We start from the raw sequence: 17405 nt of genomic DNA on the forward strand, positions 1-17405 counted from the left end.
GCGTAAAGTGTCGTCCCAGATTAGCGCGTGCAGTCCACACAGGCTAATCAGGGACGACACTTTCCGCTTAAACTAGATTTTCGGTAAAAAGGGACTTTCTTCAAACGAAATATACCATTAAAGCGGAAAGTGTCGTCCCAGATTAGCCTGTGTGGACTGCACAGGCTAATCTGGGACGACACTTTACGCACATGAATTATGCCCAGTTTTCTCAGAACACACCACAATGTGTGAGACTAGTTACTTCTTGAAAACTTTACTGGCTCTGTTGTTCATTGTTTCGTCCTTATATTTTAAGAATGTGTTCATTGTAGTTAATGTTTTGATATGACTGTCAGTGAGAATTAATTATTGTAATTTGAATAAATCAAATTACTTGTAATTTTATGTTTTACACAAACAAATCATTTAAGTAGAGCTGTTACTTTCATACGACATTTGGCCCTGTCTCAGAATAATTATTGTAAGCAGGAGTAATTGTTGTTTGCTAATGTGGTATTACGAGTGTGTATTAAAATTGTGAATATAAAATGAAACTGTCCCCTTGTTTTGTCGCTTAATATCTTAGTGAAAAGATACATATTTCCGTGAAATCAAATAATTACATTTGTATCTCCCTTGAGCACAAAATGCTCATGGTGAGTTGTTGTGGTCATTCTATATCCGGCATCTGTTGTGTGTCGCCAACGTTTATCACTCTAGACGCCAAATTTTATATCGAATCTTGATGAAACTTGCTCAGAATGTTTATCTTGACAATATCTAGGTGGAGTTCAAATCTTGGTTGTGTGTGAACAAACTAGGTCCCCAGGTAAAAGCATAGAAAATACTTGTAACTACTAAAGTGGTAACATTAATGGCTCAATCTTGATAAAACTTGCTCAGAATGTTTATCTTGACAATATCTAGGTGGAGTTCAAATCTTGGTTGTGTGTGAACAAACTAGGTCCCCAGGTAAAAGCATAGAAAATACTTGTAACTACTAAAGTGGTAACATAAATGGCTCAATCTTGATAAAACTTGCTCAGAATGTTTATCTTGACAACATCTAGGTGGAGTTCAAATCTTGGTTGTGTGTGAACAAACAAGGTCACCAGGTAAAAGCATGGAAAATACTTGTAACTACTAAAGTGGTAACATTAATGGCTCAATCTTGATAAAACTTGCTCAGAATGTCTAGTTTGAGAATATCTTTGCAAAGTTTGAGTCTGGTTATTGTGCATCCAAAAACCAGATCACCAGTCATAAGAAGCAACATGAAAATGGCTTTTGCAACCAGCAAGTGAGGTAAAAGGTGTACCTACTGTTACATGAAATAAGGTGAGGGTCTGAGAGCCATCATAGCCATCTTTTACCGGGTGGAAGTACAGACTAAAGCTCAATAATGGTAGAAAAATCCTTCCAAAATAGTAACAAGAGTTTACTTGGATTAAACTGCATTGACATTACAATATGATATTTAGTTTGAATTGAAAAACTAAACTGTTCCACAAATGATTTATTCAATAAAAAGTCTACAACAATGTTACCGATGGTATAAAATAACAGATCATGCAATGTATAAATAGATATAAACATAAATGGAAACACTATAGTAAAAATGATTGTACAAGTGTGTACAAAAAATATTATTTATTTAATGAAGATCATTAATAGACACTCTTATACATTGTGCTTTGTCGTTTTTATATGTTATATAGTAACAAAAATTAATCTTTCTTTGACATGTATGCATTGATATAATAAAATACTATTTTGATAAATGCCTTCGGCTCTAAATAATCCTATAACAAGGTTAAATATACACGATAACAGCCCACATATTGACCGTCATGTTTTCATTGATCTTATGAAACAAGTTCTCAAACAAAAAGTTTGAATTCAGAACTCAATTGCAGCCTGTAAATTCTATTAATAGAGTTCACTAGTATAAAGGCTCTTTTTGCATGCTTAACTTTAATAGAAGGACTATTTCACGTTTTGGTAAATTGACAAAATTGAAAAAAGTTTCAGATTTGCAAATTTTCGTTCAAGTTATGATATTTGTGAGGGAACAGTATAACTGAACATTAAACATGCTCTAAAATATCCAATATAGGTATCTTTTTACGGTTTAGAAACCTGAAAAATTATAAAAGCGTTACAAAACCAAAGCGCTTGAATAATTTGGTGAGTTCTGTAACAGTTGTTTGTGTAATATTACAGGGATTGCTTAAATAAAGTATTAAGTTCCATTAACATCATATGAGCTTAAATGGCCGAGTGGTTTAGGTGCCAGACTTTTACTCCAAGGGTCAGAGGTTCAAGCCAAGTTGAGAATTACTTTTTTATTTGTGTATGACCCCAAAGGTGGGCATATAGTGATCGCACTGTCCATCCGTCTGTCTGTCCTTCCGTTACACTTTTGTGTTTAGGTTTCGAAAAATGCTCATAACTTCTATGTCCCTTGAGATAAAACCTTCATATTTGGTTATCATGTGTATATGGACAAGGCCTTTTCATACGCACAAAAATGTTGACCCCTGTGACCTTGACCTTGAACTAAGGGTCAGCGTTTAGGTTTTGAAATCTGCATTTAGGTTTCGAAAAATGCTCATAACTTCTATCAGTGTTTATAGGGGGCATATGTCAGCCTATGGTGACAGCTCTTGTTTTATTTTATTATTGTGTTTTACGGGAGCTCTTTATTAAAATGATTACATTTATCAATATATAAAGCCTTTATTGACAAACCTCAATACATGCCAAAATCTGTGAAAAGGTCCCTTTAAGGTAAATCATCAAGAATTACCAAGTCTGTAAAGTAGTTGACAGCAAAAATGAATGCACTTACAATTTTGATCACTTCATTAATTTAAGTATTAAAACTAGAAATCTGGACGATTAATTTTATACACTAGTCTCCAAACGGACAAATACATGTATATGAACACCAGGAAATTGGCTTAGACATATCGTGCATATATGAACAACTTAATGATAAGGACATTCATATTAAATACAAGTGTTTACAAAACATATACTTCAATAAAAAATGTACAGAAGTACAAAGAACAATACAACATCAATAAATACTTAAAATAACATATAAACAAGGGCTGTTTGTAAAACATGCATGCCCCCCATATAGGCTGTCAGTTGTAGTGGCAGCTATTGTGTGAATATGTTTTGTGTCACTGTGAACTTGACCTTTGACCTAGTGACCTGAAAATCAATAGGGGTCATCTGCCAGTCATGATCAATGTTCCTATGAAGTTTCATGATCCTAGGCGTAAGCATTCTTGAGTTATCATCCAGAAACCATTTTACTGTTTTGAGTCACTGTGACCTTGACCTAATGACCTGAAAATCAATAGGGGTCATCTGCCACTCATGATCAATGTGTACCTATGAAGTTTCATGATCCTAGGCCTAAGCATTCTTGAGTTATCATCCGGAAACCGTTTTACTATTTCCAGTCACTGTGACCTTGACCTTTGACCTAGTGACCTGAAAATCAATAGGGTTCATCTGCCAGTCATGATCAATGTACCTATGAAGTTTCATGATCCTAGGCCTAAGCGTTCTTGAGTTATCATTCGGAAACCATCTGGTGGATGGACCGACCGACGGACCCACCGACATGTGCAAAACAATATACCCCCTCTTCTTCGAAGGGGGGCATAAATATACCGTTCATGCTGTGCCAAGATATGAATTTCTTAGAAAGAACCAAACAGTAAGAATACACAAGTATTGATAACACCAAATCACATATTTTTAAACTAATTCAAATGACATTTTTCTACTGGTTTCTTAAAGATTTCTTTTAATCTTGAGCCCTGTTTATGAAAGAATAATAAGAATTATCGTTCTCTTTATCCATAGGATGTTTTTAAATTCAAATAAATTGCAGTCTGAGTTCTGAAATTCCGCCAAATACAATGAGAATTAATTTGACCCTCCCTCTGTGAAAACAGGGTTCAATGGATATACGTAAAGTATCGTCCCAAATTAGCCTGCGCAGTCTATACGCGTAGGTGGTATTTGTTTGTTTAAAGCAAGTGTCTTATTTAAAAAATCAAGTTAAAGCGGAAAGTGCTTCCCTGATAAGCCTGTGCAGACTGCACCTGTTAATCTGGGAAAACACTTGAAAAACATGCATTAAGCCCCATTTTCCCAGAACGAGGCTCAGTTTATGTTCACAGCAGCCATGTTCATACATACGCAACCTGTTCTAGTTTAGTATTTTGAATGTGCAAATAGTAATAAAATATTAATGAATTGTACAAAAATAATTTTCTCTTAATTCCTAGGATTTTTATTCAATTCAAGTAAATTGCAGTTATCTTAATCTGCAGGATAGTATACAATAAAGATTAATTGCATTCAAGAGTAACATAATTCCGCAGAATCCACTGATTATTAATTCATGTTCACTGCAGCAATGTTCACACATACGCCACCTGTCGGAGGTCAGTATTGGGGCCATGTACAAGGTGGTGTTGGGGCCCACAGGACAGGGATCTGTCTGGGCCCACAGCCCCTTGTGACCCATGAACTCTGCCCGGGTCAGGCCCTTGTCTCAGCTCCGGGTTTGGCCCGTTGGCCTTTGTGTAATCGGTTCTAAAAAAAAAGGAAATTGGTTATTGTATTAAAATGCATTTAAACGGGGGTTATGAAATCAATTTTCTGAATATACCAAGAGCAAGAAAAAGTTGCAAATAGCATTTTCAACAATGGTGTGACATTGTTTGGAAATTCATTGGAAACAGAGGTTATAAAATCAATTTCTGGGTTTTCCATCAGAGCACGAAAAAGTTGCAAAAAGCATTTTCAACAGGTGGGCCGAATGCTGGCGCACCTAAGCTTACTGTACTAGAATTTTGAAAATAATAATATAGGGTAGTAAACTGGTGACATAATTTTTGAAACTTGCTCAGAATATTGGAAATTGATCTGATAAATGTCCCAGACAAATGTGAAAGTCACTGCACATCATTGAAAAACATGGCTACCAGGAAGGAAGGTCAATGTTCCATATACGATTATATTCAAAACTATTGCAGCTTGTAAGCAACCTGAAGTTTACATTTAATATCTTGTAATCATGGAACTTGCCAAAAACAGTCGTTCTTGTGTTCTTTCCATTCAATTCAGAAATGGGTCACTTATGGTTAAAAAAGTTGGTCATGAGGTAAAATGGTAAAATTTATATTAATATTTAAGATGCTCTCGAATCCATTTCCTGGGACTAGAACCAGTACTTGGTGTCTTTGAGAGAGATCTAAAGAACGCTTTCATGGTGGGGATCGAACCCATGACCTCCCAGTCATATAAGATTGACATTCAAAGGGAGGAAATCAGTTGAAAGGAGGAGAAATCACACCCCTGATATCCCAGACTCTAGCATACTAACAAGAGAAGCCCTTTATTCGGCCCCACATGCAGTGACGGGTCTGGACCTTTAGCCTCGGTTCTGTTTGCAGAAATGTAGACGGGCCTTTGTGGTTGCTGGGAGACCACTGGCTGTTTTGGACCTGGTCTGAAAATAGAAAAAACATCTTGCGAGTGATATGCCCGAAACAATCCTACGGAGAAAATCAGAAATACATAAATTCATTAACATGGCCATAACTCAGGGGTGACTTGATTACTTTTCTCCTTTTATACCTCTTAGGAGCCTTGACTAAACTTGACTGAACTTGACTAAACTTGCCTGAACTTGATAAATCTGGACTGAACAGGACAAAGTTATTCCTATCATTTTACAGACCCCCTCCCTGCCTGCTGGTAGTGTGGGTAGAATGATCATGTAAAATAGTTGTTATTTGATAATGTAAATTAACTTTGTCTTCTACATACACATACAGATAATACAAATAACATAGAGTGAAAATTTTATATAAAATCTTCAGGATCAAAGATTTTGCTCAGAACTTTCATTGTAGCATATATAGATTAGATTGAAATATTCAATAGATATTATTCATGGCTCCTACCACTACTGGACTACTACCAAAATCATACATTTAATAAAGATTGATTGGTCATTGTAGGCTCGGGTACTACTTATAATACCCATGGTACTCTTAAGTATACTAAAATATACCAACACGTACCCAGCCTATTTACAATGTACCCAAGCTTTATGTCTAATACGATGTCGTTAAACGTGCTATGGAATACGTAACAGAATTCTTATCAAACAAAACCTGCCTAGACATCTTTTTTTAGTAGGGATGGCAAAATTATTCGAATATTCGAATATTCGATTGAATGGTCAGCATTCGAATAATAAAAATGATATTCGCATATTCGCATTTTTTCCAAACGTTATTTCACCAATATTTAATGACCTGCAAACCGCTTACAAAAATGCAACCGAAATCACCTGGGAGTAACATGTTTGACGTGACGTTCTTCGTGTCAAACTGATAACGCGGCCCGTATCAGTGTTGATTGCGCAATGCAATATACACGCTCTAAGAAAGGCCCCGACTGTTGTTTGCCAATGGGGTGCCAATTTACGGTTTCAATTGACTGGCGAATAATAATTACGTTTTGTGAGTATGTACAGCCATTAAAATGTGTGAATTACTCAAATCGCACAATGCAATATACTTACTATAAGAAAGGGCCTGAACTGTTGTTTGTCAATTAGGTACAAATTAAGGGTTTCAATTTACTGGCGAATAGTAATTTAGTTTTTGTGATCACAGTTTGAACAGAAATTTAAATATGTGAATTACTCAAAAGTAACAGATGATATAAATTAAACAATCATCAAGGAATCATAATTCAAATCTGAAAATGCCACCAGCCCTTTCTGCAGTATGGAATACTTTACACGGTCTGTGGATAAGAAGACCGCAACGTGTAATGTGTGTAAACGTATTTTTACATATGCGCGGTCTGCTACAAATCTGTGGAATCATTAAAAAATAAAATTCTATGACACGATGTTTTTCATTCTATTTGTGCCCGATCACAGTATCGGTCATAGTATTAGTCGACAGCGATACAATTATTCGATAGCATCGTTAATAAACAGCCTCGTATTTAGCAAACGGATATAACTTACAAACCAATGGAAATTAACACATAACAAGGAAAAATCAATCCAGCCGTTTTATGCAAATATTCGAATATTCGATTGAATGAATTTGCGAACATTCGAATGCCGATATTGGTATTCGATGCCATCCCTATTTTTTAGTATGAGTTTCGATCACATAGAGCTCATTTTACAAAATATTGACATAAATATGACCGTAATTAATTTGAACAAAAAAGAGCAGACAATAACCAATTCAGTGTTAGAATTCCCAGGTATGTTTAAGTATATTTACCGTACCTGGGGTACATTTAAGTATACTTAAGAGTACCCAGGGTACATTTAAGTACTACCTGAGCCGACAATAGCCAATCAACCTTTAATAAGCTCATCACACCAACTATTTCAAACACACAAAAATGTAATTAAAACCATGCATGAAATTATACAATAATATTGAGTAAATATACATAATAATATGCGGCAAAATATAACCAAAAATAACTTGATTATGTGCTGCAAAACAAAAATATCAAGCGCTAATCCATCTAGTGCCAAGTTAAATGTCACATGTGTTTGTTTCACAGAACAATCATGCAGTAAAACCTGTTTTCATTGGTTAAGTGCTGGTCATATGACAGTTTCTGTGCCACTAATTGGCCAGTATTTTACACACAACACTCATGCAGTAAAACCTGTTTTGACTGGTTGAATGCTGGTCATGTGACTGAGTCTCAGCCACCGATTGGTCAGTTTTATTAGTAGAATCTTCCTCTGCCAGTTTAGGTTGTTTACAGCAGTTTACATTACTGCTGATGTGGTTTAGCATGTCTATAGTGGAGTTCAGTATTGACTTGCTCATTCTTGGGGGAAAAAACAAAAATAAAAGGTGACTTATAGCTATACAAGCTAATTCATTTAATTGATACCCCCGCCAATAAAATGTAATTCATAGATAGGTGTAGAACTAAAAGAAAAGGTTATTTCAAGGGTTGAAAAAGGATAAACAAGAGATTGCCAAGCAGTATGGTCCCCTACCGGCTCCACCATTGTCAGAAATTCCACCATTGTCAGAATTTTGTGTGCATTTGTTGCCATAGCACCCAGAATTTTTACATAGGAACAAAATGAAATGACGTGCATACTGTCCATATTGCCATCTATGCATGTTTCAAGTTTCATGAAAAAATATGAAAAACTTTTAAAGTTATCGCAGGATCCAGAAAATCACAATTTTCAGCAGTATTTCTAGTCCATTTGTTGCCATAGCAACCAGAATTTTTTACGTGGGAACAAAATGAAAAGCCGTGCATAATGTCCATATTGCCATTTATCCATGCTTGAAGTTTCATGAAAAAATATTAAAAGTTGGTTTAATGCATGTACGTAAAAGTTTCGTGAAAGATTAGCACTAGCTAATCAGGGAGGATACTTTCTGGTTTAATGATATTTTTTGTTTAAAGAGTCTCTTCTTAGCAAAAATCCAGTAAAGGCGGAAAGTGTCTCCCCTGATTAGCCTATGCTGACTGCACAGGCTAATCTGGGACGACACTTTACGCACATGCATTAAACCCCCTTTTCACAGAGCACAGCTCATATATGTCATGAAAACTGCCCTATTAAAATAGTCTTACTGTGGACTGCACAGGCTAATCTGGGACGACACTTTACGCACATGTATTAAACCCCCTTTTCACAGAGCACAGCTCATATATGTCATGAAAACTGCCCTATTAAAATAGTCTTACTGTGGACTGCACAGGCTAATCTGGGACGACACTTTACGCACATGCATTAAACCCCCTTTTCACAGAGCACAGCTCATATATGTCATGAAAACTGCCCTATTAAAATAGTCTTACTGTGGACTGCACAGGCTAATCTGGGACTACACTTTACGCACATGCATTAAACCCCCTTTTCACAGAGCACAGCTCATATATGTCATGAAAACTGCCCTATTAAAATAGTCTTACTGTGGACTGCACAGGCTAATCTGGGACGACACTTTACGCACATGCATTAAACCCCCTTTTCACAGAGCACAGCTCATATATGTCATGAAAACTGCCCTATTAAAATAGTCTTACTCTGGAGTTTGTTTGTATTTGCTGGAAAACTCCACTTATGAGCGTTATAAACCAAGCCAACCTATTGAAAATCATTTCAAAATCACATATCACATCAACTGTAATTATTTCAATGAAACTATCATCGGTTCGTAAAAGAAGTCAGCGCTTTCTGTATCTATGGATAAGATGGGTTTTTGAAAAGTTATTGCAATCAGAATCTATTTTATCAGTAATGATTTTAATAAAATTGAAGTGATTTCAAAGGAATGAATCACAGGGTTGACTAAAAATGAGTCGTGTTCTGAGAAAACTGGGCATAATGCAAGTGGGTTAAGTGTCATCTCAGATTAGCCTGTGAAGTTCACACAGGCTAATCAAAGATGACACTTTCCGCTTTAATGACATTTTTCATTTAAATGAAGTCTCTTCTTAGCAAAAATCCAATTTAGGCTGAAAGTGACGTCCCTGATCAGCCTGTGCAGACTGCACAGTCTAATCTGGGACGACACTTTACGCACATGCATTATACCCAGTTTTCTGAGAACACGACTCAAATGTATACGTAAAACCAATCAATACAAAAACAGCTTACTGTGTGACTTGTTTCGCTCGTGTGTGCTGCGTAGTGGGCGAAGATGCTGCAGACACACCAGTGTTCAATCTCGTCTGCTGGGAAGACGAGCTCATAGCTATGTGTGATTTCGACTGCGACCCTGTCGTAGCTACTTGAGATTTCGACTGCGAGCCTGTCGTAGCTACGTTAGATTTCGACTGCGAGCCAGTATATTTTCCTTGCGCAGGTTTCTGGATGCTGACCTTAGTTCCCGTGGCGCTAGAGGCGCGAGATGTAAAGTCAGACGCCTTCATGTAGGTTTTCGAACTTGCAGATGATGTTGAAGTACTGCAGTGAAACAGAATACAGTATTACAGTGAAACAGAACATTTCTGGATTAACTTGCTTATTCAATGTATAGATGCCAGTAACCAGGTACATAATATATTTTACCTATTCACAAAGAGATATTTTCTAGTTTAAGTCTTGATATTGTTGTTTTATTTCTGTAACAATAACGATGACAAATCAATAACTTATTTGATTCCTATATCAGCGCATTCACATTTAATGCCAATTTATGTCCAGTGACAGGCCAGTTTTTAATATCCATATTCAGGTCTATTTCTGCTGTGTAAAAAAGGCCGTAAAAGGGACCCCATCCCAAATCAAAGGGACCTGATCCCAAACCAAAACTGTAAAAAAAAAAAAATCCCAATTTCCAAAAAAGTGTTTAATGATTATTCGATAAACATATAACAAACTATATAACTATAATGTATATGATTTTTTTCCAAAATGGCCAGGAAAGGGCCTGATGTGTCAATTTTTGTTGATAAAACAAAATCCCAATTTGTTCCATTTAGCGATAAAAAATTCCAAAATTTGCCATTTCATCGATTTAAAAGAGGTCATAGTGACCTTGACCTTTGACCTAGTGACCCAAAAACTGGTGTGGCATGTAGAACTCATCTAAGTGCATCAACATATGAAGTTTCAAAGTTGTAGGTGGAAGCACTTTGATTGTAGAGTAAAATGTCAAGGTTTTAGCACGACGCCGGCAGACGACACGACAACGACATGACGAGCTGGCTATGACAATACCTCGGGTTTTCTCCGAAAACAGCCGAGCTAATGAAATGAGCACTGAAACTGAACATTTTAAGCAACAAATGCACGTAAAAGAATATTTAAAAAGGTATGTGCAATTAATAACAAATCAAATTATAAAGACCAATAATTTCCATTCTGAAGATTTCACAACGAAAATTTTCGCAATTTCAGAGCTTTTTGCATTACTTTTTCACAATTGACGCAGTATATGTATTTTTCCTAGTCAGGAAGAAAAATTGCTGATTATGTACAAGCCATTTCAACAAAACATAATCATATTCAAATATTTTAACCTTAACAAAGCAACATGGATATGAAGGATCTTCAATGATTGGAGGTAAATCACTTAACACTTTCCCACTTAGAAGCAATGTGAAAATGCATAAAACCTGCGAGTAACTCCCAGTCTGTTCAGGTTTTATGCTGTTTGCTGCTCATCAATATCTAAGGGTTGGAAATTGAGCCTTTAAAACTTTAATCTAGTAAGAAAGGATTTAAATTTAATTAACTTTCTAAGAGACTACAAATGCATAAAAATACGTATTTAAGTTATTCTAAGTGGTAAAGGGTTAAAAGAAGGGAGACAATGAAGTCAAGCGTGTGATTATGCACAAGTTGTCCCTCTATCGCTCAACACTACCTACCCAGGTCTGCTGGGTTCATCATGCATCATGCTGACGGGCTCCAGGCTGGCTGGGCTCAAGGGTGCGGGGCTTGGGCTTGGTGACCTCTGGGTCTGGGAGGTCGTAGGTCGCGATGTGGATGTCACTGGTCTGCTCCTGGAATGCGTTTGTAGCTTTGTGGTTAATAGATATTCAGTTTAAAAAAAGCCTTGTTCTGGGAAAACAGGGCTTAATGCATGTGCCTTAAGTGCCATAACAAGTTAGCCTGTGCAGTCCAGATAATCTAATCAGGGACAACACTTTCTGCCTAAACTTGATTTTCACTACTAAGAACAAACTTGCTTTTAATGAAAAATACAACAAAAGCAAAGAGTATAGTCCCTGATTAGGCTGTGTGGACTGCACAGGCTAATCTGGGATGAAATTTCATGCAAATGCATTTTTTCACAGAGCGTGGACAAAGTTTGAATAATTGGGATCTAGATTTATTATCAATTGAACGTATCGACAATTGCTCCACATGTTTCATTCAAATTTTGAGTGCTGATTATTTAATGACCTGGTTGAAAAGTTAGATACATAAATTATTATGTGGTTGATGTGTTACTATGGATATTGTGTCATCCTTGAACCTAACAGAGTCTCACTCTGACAAAAAAGGGGGCTTAATTCATGTGCGTCTTGTGCTGAGAAAACTGGGCTTAATTCATGTGCGTAAAGTGTCGTCCCAGATCAGCCTGTGCAGTCCGCACAGGCTTATCTGGGACGACACTTTCCGCTTTAATGGTAATTTTAGTTTCAAGGAAGTCCCTCCTTACCGAAAATCAAGTTTAGATGGAAAGTGTTGTGCGGACTGCACAGGCTATTCTGGGACGACACTTTACGCACATGTATTATGCCCAGTTTTATCAGAACAAGACACAATTTATGTGGCGAAACCTTCCACTTTTTAGGACTTTTCTATTAAACCCTTTCCCACTCAGAAGCAAAGTGAAAATGGCTGTTTGCAAACAGCTTAAGATACTGATGAGCAGCAAACAGCATAAAACCTGAAAAGGCTGTGAGTAACTTGCAGGCTGTTCTGGTTTTATGCTGGTTGCACACAGACATTTTCACTTTGCTTCAGAGTGGTTTAGAAAACAAACTAACATGTCATCTTTCATTAGTTCCAGGACGTTCTTGGCGCGTGTCTCGTCCCACTTGCAGACCTCGCAGGCCATCTCTATCACCGACTTCTCCAGGTCCTTGTATAGGGACTGAAGCTTGGACACCACTGAAACAGAATTGAGCCGTGCTCTGTGAAAAAGGGGTTTAATTCATGTGCGGAAAGTGTCATCGCAGATTAGCCTGTGCAGTCCGCACAGGCTAATCAGGGTTGACACTTTCCACCTTAACTTAATTTTTGGTAAGAGACTTCCTTTAAACAGAAAATACCATTAAAGCGGAAAGTGCTTTCCCTGATTAGCCTGTGTGGTGAGCACAGGCTAATCAGGGACAACACTTTCCGCATAAACAAGATTTTTGCTAAGAGACTTTCTTCAAACAGAAAAAATCATTAAAGCGGAAAGTGTCGTCCCTTATTAGCCTGTGCTGACTGCACAGACAATTTGGGATGACACTTTACGCACATGCATTTAACCTCCTTCTCACAGAATAAGGCCCAATTAAACATCAGATAAATGAGCTACACTCTTGGAAAACAGGGCTTAATGCACGCACATAAAGTGTCGACCCAGATTATCCTGTGTAGTCTACACAGGCTTATCAGGGACGACGCTTTCTGTCTAGACTGGATTTTTATCTACAAAAGACTTCCTTTAAACCAAAAATTCTGTAAAAGCGCAAAGTGACATCCAAAATTAGCCTGTCCTGGGAAAACGGGGCTTAATGGATGTGCAAGTTATGCAGCCACAAGTGAAACAGAATTAGTTTAGTTTAAACCAATTTATTTTAGCACCATTGCATTGAAAGCTTAGGGCTTATTGAAACACTCTCATGCTGATTCCTGGGTAGAACCAGTACTTGTTGTCTTGGGGGAGATCTAAAGAATAAATAACTTCCCCACAAAATGGATAGAACCTGTGACCTCCTGGTCACTATGTGGACACCCTATCCACTACGCCATGGGGATCTCAATCAACAAATTACCCAGTGAAGTCATTTTGCCTATGTCTCATATGACTGACTCAAGCCTGCCAGCTAGGTCGCCATGGTGTATTTGAAATGGTGTCTCCATATCAACCAGGAGGTCATGTGTTCAACGCCCACTGTGGGAACATTCGTATGATCTCAAACAAAGACACCATGTACTGATTCTATGCAGGAAACAGACTCTTGAGCATTTCAATAAGCAATAAGCTTTCAATGCAATCAAGCCTAAATAACTAGGTTTAAATTAAGCCTGACAGCTAGAAAATTTGGTCAAGATCTGCATGATTAAGTTAAGGTGGGAGTGACATTACACATAATCTCATCGCAGATTGTACTACAAGAACACAAAAACATCCACCAACTCTTTGTAAATTGAAGTTCTCTGTAAATTTCAAGAAATATTATGATGACAATCTCTATGAATGATAATGCCAAAATTACTACTGATCATTCAAGGGCCACAACTCAACAATTTCCAAGATGATAATGCTGATTATCAAACTTGACCTTAACATTATGTGTGGTTATTATCGGATGTAAACTGTTAACTTAGCAAGAAGAATTACTGTGATAATTAGTAAACTAAAACAACAGTGAGTAAAACCAGTTCTCCAGAAGTTCACATACGCTGGGATTTCTGGCCAATAGACAATTCTGGCTCAGCAGGGGGCGCTACTTTAGCTGGAGATTCCTGTTTCTTTGGAGTGGTCTCCCTTTGGGCAGGTTTCATAGGGACTTTTCCCTTAGCAGGGCTTGTGCTCCTTTCCCCCTTGGCGGACGGGTTGCGGTGGGTCTCAGGGAACTTTGGTTTGTAGCCCATGCGATCCAGAACCTGCCTCATGGTTCTCTCATCTCCCTCACAACTGGAACAAACAACGCAACAGTGTTTTTTAATTATTCAAAATCGGGTCCGGTATTCAGCTCATTCTCAATGGAAACAAGAGATGTGTTTGTCAGAAACACAATGCCCCCTAATGCACCGCTTTTTTACCTTTGACCTTGAAGAATGACCTTGACCTTTCACCACTCAAAATGTGCAGCTCCATGAGATACACATGCATGCCAAATATCAAGTTGCTATGTTCAATACTCCAAAAATTATAGCAAAACTTTACTATATTAAAATTTTTAATTTTCGACCTTTGACCTTGAAGGATGACCTTGACCTTTCACCACTCAAAATGTGCAGCTCCATGAGATACGCATGCATGCCAAATATCAAGTTGCTATGTTCAATATTTCAAAAGTTATTGCAAAACTTTACCATATTAAATTTTTAAATTTTTGACCTTGAAGGATGACCTTGACCTTTCACCACTCAAAATGTGCAGCTCCATGAGATACACATGCATGCCAAATATCAAGTTGCTATGTTCAATATTTCAAAAGTTATTGCAAAACTTTACTATATTAAAGTTTTTTAAAAATTTTGACCTTTGACCTTGAAGGATGACCTTGACCTTTCACCACTCAAAATGTGCAGCTCCATGAGATACGCATGCATGCCAAATATCAAGTTGCTATGTTCAATATTTCAAAAGTTATTGCAAAACTTTAATATATTAAATTTTTAAAAATTTGACCTTTGACCTTGAAGGATGGCCTTGACCTTGACTTTTCACCACTCAAAATGTGCAGCTCCATGAGATACACATGCATGCCAAATATCAAGTTGCTATGTTCAATATTTCAAAAGTTATTGCAAAACTTTACTGTAAGGTTAAAGTTTTGGGACAGAATGACAGACAGAAAGACAGGCCAAAAACAATATACCCCTGATCATTCGATCCGGGGGCATAAAAAGCATATATTTTGCCAAAATGGACCTAAAAAGGTTCAAAATTAGTAAATATCGACCCTTTTGTGCAAAAAGGTACAATGTGCCTTCTTATTTCAATGTCACATGGTACCGTTTTGATCGAGGGAGCAAATTATTATACTGAAAACACTGGTATTCTCAATTTTTAAGCATTTTTAAGCAAAGCAACAACAAGATTAATTACCCAATTTTAGTCAAACCGCTGCAAATTTTCCCAATTCATAGGGACCCAGTCCCATTCACAAAACAGTTAAAAAAACACTGCGCAACATGTGTCTGGTACCACAAACATACTTAAGTCAATGTTCTTTCTTATCATTGAATTTGTTCTCATTTTTAGCTCCGCGTTTTTGGAGAAAACCCGAGGTATGGTCATAGCCAGCTCGTCGTCCGCCGTCCGCCATCCGCGTCGTGCTAAAACCTTAACATTTTGTTAAGGTTTTGAACAATGGCTCTAAAATCAAATTGCTTCCACCTACAACTTTGAAACTTCATATGTAGATGCACCTGGATGAGTTCTACACGTCACACCCATTTTTGGGTCACTAGGTCAAAGGTCAAGGTCACTGTGACCTTTACACAAACAAAACCCTGACAAGTTTTCTTTTATTCAAAACTGCACATGTAGCCGAGCGTGGCACCCATTATGCGGTGCTCTTGTTTGAGATTATATTGTGGAATATCATGCTGAAATTCCTGTTCTCATATGTTGTTTTGAGTTTTGAGTCTGACTTAACCCTGAATTTGAGCAAGAATGTAAGCATATTCCTAAAGCTGAGATTTGAGATTGTTTGTGAGTTAAGTGACCTACATTCTCAGTGCTCAGCTCAGTGGGAACTCAAGTCTCATTGACCTACATTCTCAGTGCTCAGCTCAGTGAGAACTCAAGTCTCATTGACCTACATTCTCAGTGCTCAGCTCAGTGGGAACTCAAGTCTTATTGACCTACATTCTCAGTGCTCAGCTCAGTGGCAACTCAAGTCTTATTGACTTACATTCGCAGTGCTCAGCTCAGTGGCAACTCAAGTCTCATTGACCTACATTCTCAGTGCTCAGCTCAGTGGCAACTCAAGTCTCATTGACCTACATTCTCAGTGATCAGCACAGTGGTAACTCAAGTCTTATTGACTTACATTCTCAGTGCTCAGCTCAGTGGTAACTCAAGTCTTATTGACCTACATTCTCAGTGCTCAGCTCAGTGGGAACTCAATTCTCATTGACCTACATTCTCAGTGCTCAGCTCAGTGGCAACTCAAGTCTCATTGACCTACATTCTCAGTGCTCAGCTCAGTGGCAACTCAAGTCTCATTGACCTACATTCTCAGTGCTCAGCTCAGTGGCAACTCAAGTCTTATTGATCTACATTCTCAGTGCTCAGCTCAGTGGTAACTCAAGTCTCATTGACCTACATTCTCAGTGCTCAGCTCAGTGGCAACTCAAGTCTTATTGACTTACATTCGCAGTGCTCAGCTCAGTGGCAACTCAAGTCTTATTGACCTACATTCTCAGTGCTCAGCTCAGTGGCAACTCAAGTCTCATTGACCTACATTCTCAGTGCTCAGCTCAGTGGTAACTCAAGTCTTATTGACCTTCATTCTCAGTGCTCAGCTCAGTGGCAACTCAAGTCTTATTGACCTACATTCTCAGTGCTCAGCTCAGTGGGAACTCAAGTCTTATTGACGTACATTCGCAGTGCTCAGCTCAGTGGGAACTCAAGTCTCGTTGACTTACATTCTTAGTGCTCAGCTCAGTGGGAACTCAAGTCTCATTGACCTCCATTCTCAGTGCTCAGCTCAGTGGCAACTCAAGTCTCATTGACCTACATTCTCAGTGCTCAGCTCAGTGGAAACTCAAGTCTCATTGACCTACATTCTCAGTGCTCAGCTCAGTGGAAACTCAAGTCTTATTGACCTACATTCTTAGTGCTCAGCTCAGTGGCAACTCAAGTCTTATTGACTTACATTCGCAGTGCTCAGCTCAGTGGCAACTCAAGTCTCATTGACTTACATTCGCAGTGCTCAGCTCAGTGGAAACTCAA

General features: G+C 37.8%; 1 protein-coding gene across 42 annotated transcripts in view; it reads right to left on the bottom strand.

The window, feature by feature from the left end:
* Window positions 1-17405, bottom strand: part of LOC127837398 (proteoglycan 4-like) — a 109256-nt gene that overhangs the window by 66809 nt on the left and 25042 nt on the right. For 4 of the 42 annotated variants that reach the window (XM_052364422.1, XM_052364420.1, XM_052364417.1 and 1 more), the window contains exons 9-11: window positions 14176-14411; window positions 12547-12670; window positions 11419-11553 (exon numbers count right to left, since the gene is read on the bottom strand). The exons of 27 other annotated variants lie outside the window; for them this stretch is intronic. In XM_052364422.1, coding sequence (XP_052220382.1) covers window positions 11419-11553; window positions 12547-12670; window positions 14176-14411 — 495 coding nt within the window. Of the gene's footprint in view, window positions 1-3967; window positions 4606-5398; window positions 5525-9700; window positions 10010-11418; window positions 11554-12546; window positions 12671-14175; window positions 14412-17405 lie in introns of those variants that run through there. 11 more of the 42 variants (XM_052364406.1, XM_052364411.1, XM_052364423.1 and 8 more) reach the window with 5 other exon arrangements.

Source organism: Dreissena polymorpha, chromosome 7 (genome assembly GCF_020536995.1).
Source record: "Dreissena polymorpha isolate Duluth1 chromosome 7, UMN_Dpol_1.0, whole genome shotgun sequence".
Classification (NCBI taxonomy): Eukaryota; Metazoa; Mollusca; class Bivalvia; order Myida; family Dreissenidae; genus Dreissena; species Dreissena polymorpha.